The sequence below is a fragment of the Rutidosis leptorrhynchoides genome, chromosome 4, assembly GCF_046630445.1.
Source record: "Rutidosis leptorrhynchoides isolate AG116_Rl617_1_P2 chromosome 4, CSIRO_AGI_Rlap_v1, whole genome shotgun sequence".
NCBI lineage: Eukaryota > Viridiplantae > Streptophyta > Magnoliopsida > Asterales > Asteraceae > Rutidosis > Rutidosis leptorrhynchoides.
The window spans coordinates 621,038,941-621,042,469 of record NC_092336.1 but is presented as its reverse complement, the minus strand read 5'-3'; the positions used below and the strand labels follow the sequence as shown (position 1 = coordinate 621,042,469).

The following is a 3,529-nucleotide window of genomic DNA, read 5'->3' as shown; positions in this document are numbered from 1 at the left end:
TTGTGTAAATATAGGCGAAGTTGAGGGAGCGTTTGTAGTGTGAACGCAAACTCAAAACGACAATCCGATATAATTGAAACGACGACATTCGACACCACTTTTAGTATATAAGTGTTAGTGTTAATGAAGACTCAAGTTCAATCTCTAACGACGACTTTGAGGTTATGTCTTAAAAAGATAAAATAAGAATAAAAAACATAAACAGTGGACACTTCTAATCAAATTGCTCTGCAAGATAGCTGAAAACATAACTTAATTAATACTTACAATATATAATTGTAGTGGAACATTGAGTTGTAGCTCAACTGGTAGTGGTCTGCATCTCTTAGCAAGAGGTCGGGAATTCGACTCCGCTGGACTGCAACATTGCACTCAATGTTATCCCTGATATGAAATATCCACCCATGTTGCCTTTCGCTTAGTGCGGGGGCAGCAGGGAGGGAGGTTTTACCGCTCGTATTGGTCTGGGTTTCTTTCAGGGCAGTAGTTGGAGGCGGGGTGGTATCGCAAACTGATGTCAACAAAAAGAATTGTAGTGGATTTATTTAATTTAACTGTAGAAATATCAATGACTATCTTAAAAGTAATTCCCTCAGCCTGTTTACTCCTATGATTCTTGTATAATATGCTTCAAATTACATTTTTACTTATGATGACAAATGGTCAAATAAGGACCCGGAAACCTAATCATAAACATAAAACTGTTTTTCAAAGCCAGTGAAATATACAATTAATGACAAAGCTATAGTATCTGACTGATTCTATCAGATCTGAAAATTCAGGTATGGGTCACAATACGATTTGCATTTCGTTATCTGCAGTGGCAATAAACTACAACAAAGGGGATGAGTAGAAAGGCTGCAATTCGAAACCAAAAGTACAACAAAAAGGATGCGTAATAACAAATTAACAATGACAAAGCTATAGTATCTGACCGATCCCAACTGGGCCTAGTTGGCTCGGTTAACCTTCAAATACGGCAAGGCTCCTATCACATTGTTGTAGTCACACCGATCAACTTGTACCTGCATGAGACGAATGAATGTTGTGAAATACACATGACACGTGCACGGATAGCAGAAGTAGCAATTTCAATCCCTTTACTTATAGACGAGTATTTGAGCTTTTGCTTAGTCTCAAACAAGTCATTTGAGTCAAAGCAAAAACAGTAGCAACGGAACGGGCCAAATGAGTTGAAAGTCATCTAAAGGTATATTTAATATGCACCAAGACTCCTAAATCATCCAATTCATAGAACTAAATGGAATATTATTATCCTAACACAATATAAATATAGTAATCGTAAAACACGTTTATATACAATGTAATGAATATAATACAAAAAAAAAACACTATAAAGTGTCGGTCTCTCTACTTTCGGTAGGGGGTATGACTGTCTACATTTTTACCTCCCCTATACCCAGCCCTCGATTAGATTGGGCAGTGTTGTTGTTGTGAGAGTGAGACTACAAAGTGTTAATGGGTCAACCCTGCCCAGCCCATTTCAACATGTATTAAAAAGGACCATTACAGTCCGAACCCATTTAAAACAACAACCCAATGTGTTCATCTTGTCATCTTTACCTATAATCAAGTAAGCAATGATCACTTAAGACGACCATAATACAAAAGAATATTCTACAAATTACCTTCAACACAAAAAGACAGGAAGATCATAGAATACTAATGAAGTGGACCAAAAGGTCAGACTACTTGGAAAAAAAGAATCTCTTTTCCAGATTGACAAAATTATAACAAAATGGTTTATCTTTTTAACATAAAAGTGCATATAGTATAGTATAAACAATTTACCATCTCTATTCAATGTTCACCACACATATAAGAGCTTCTTGTTATTCCTTACACAAGCAAAAATATTTCAAGTGAATAGCATATCGACCATTGGCTTCATAATTAGCCGGCCGATGAGTGAAACATTGTGAGGTTTTATGCCTACCCCTTTTAAGCTCTACTTATCTTTGTAGCTTATATAAAATATTACTCTGTAATATACAAATCCATAGTTCAAGTACAAAATAGTGGATCAATGACAAATAAAATCACAAACTTAATGGGTGATATTGAAACCTATTGATTCAGACGTATGTTTTCGCTTTCATGGTCAAACAACTCATTTGTAACATTCAAAATGGACATTCTGAAAATGTGGACAATAAATGGTATCGAGTCATTTAGTTTAATCACGAGAGCAAAATTATATCTCTATGTTAATCATAGGATTAAGCACTAACCGTTTTAGAGAGACGTGTTCTCCTCTTAGCATTCTTCTTTCTTAGCAAATGCTGCTTCCCAGCTCTCCTCCTCACTATCTTCCCAGTACCCGTTACACGAAATCTCTTTGCAGATGCCTGCAAGTGTAATAAATAAACTTCAAGATAATTAGAAACTATAAAAGCACTCAACTGTACTATATTCCAATACAAAATGTTGCATTTGATCCCATTAAACTAAAAGTATTTATTTATCAACACACCCTTATCTACAACAATAACCACACACAACACGAGTATGTAAAGTCTACATACATACGTTCCAAAATTGAATAGAAAAACAATTTATTTGCAATGAAAATGATAAGGCAGATAAAGGTCCTGAATGTATACAATAAAACAATATACCCACAAAACCATAACGCAAACGAATTTGATTTCAAGAAAATGATTCAAAACTATAACAATTTACGCAAATGACCTCAATTTAACATAAACCCAGATGTATATGCATCATAAATTCAACAAAAATATATAAGTATATAACCTCAAAAACCATAATTAATGAGTTAAAATTACCTTGTGAGTTTTCATCTTATAGCCCTTTGCAGCTACAATTGTGAGAGATTTAGGTTTTGTATTGGGTGAAGATACAATTAGGGTTTTACTTGAAATCAGTGGGGAGAAGCCAGAGATGGTGTGTGATGATGATGATAAGTTTAATGGGGTTGCTGTTTTTGCAAATTGTGAGAAACAAACTGTGGTATTACAACAAATAGGATTGTTTCTTTGCATAGATTTAATTGGAGCTAAGAGTGAAGTGCAACTTAAAAAAGTTGAAGATGCCATTGTTTGTTTTCTTGATGGAGCTCTGTTTCTGTGTGAGTGGATAAAAGGATTTGAGGATTTCTCTATCTTTCGCGTTGTACTATAGCTATAACGATCGTTTGTGAAAGAGGTCATCTTAAATTGAAGCAAAGTTGGTCTTGTTTCCAAACACTCCTTTAAATTGACAACCGTGATGTATCCGACATCTTGTTTTCAAACACTCCTTTAAATTGACAACCGTGTTGGTAAGTTATTCCACAACGGTCATGAGATATGCATATAAGTCTAAGATGATATACCTTTATCACCAATCGATTTTAGAAAATAATTGACTATTGGACTTATATTGTAGGACATGTTGTTGGGCTATACGATTTATTAATTCTCTCATGTTATCAGAGCTTAGCTCTGGAAATCGAGTCAGGCTTCCATTTGTGTGTCGCCCTCGCTACAAAGAGATCGAGTCGCCC

General features: G+C 35.1%; 1 protein-coding gene across 1 annotated transcript; it reads right to left on the bottom strand.

Moving 5' to 3' along the window:
* Window positions 1-787: 787 nt before the first annotated feature.
* Window positions 788-3,174, bottom strand: LOC139904127 (large ribosomal subunit protein bL35c-like). Its single transcript, XM_071886060.1, has 3 exons — window positions 2,811-3,174; window positions 2,253-2,369; window positions 788-1,025 (listed from the first exon to the last, which is right to left on the bottom strand). The coding sequence occupies exons 1-3, from the start codon at window positions 3,078-3,080 to the stop codon at window positions 951-953; spliced, it is 462 nt and encodes a 153-aa protein (XP_071742161.1). The 5' UTR covers window positions 3,081-3,174; the 3' UTR covers window positions 788-950.
* Between the last annotated feature and the right edge of the window lie 355 nt (window positions 3,175-3,529).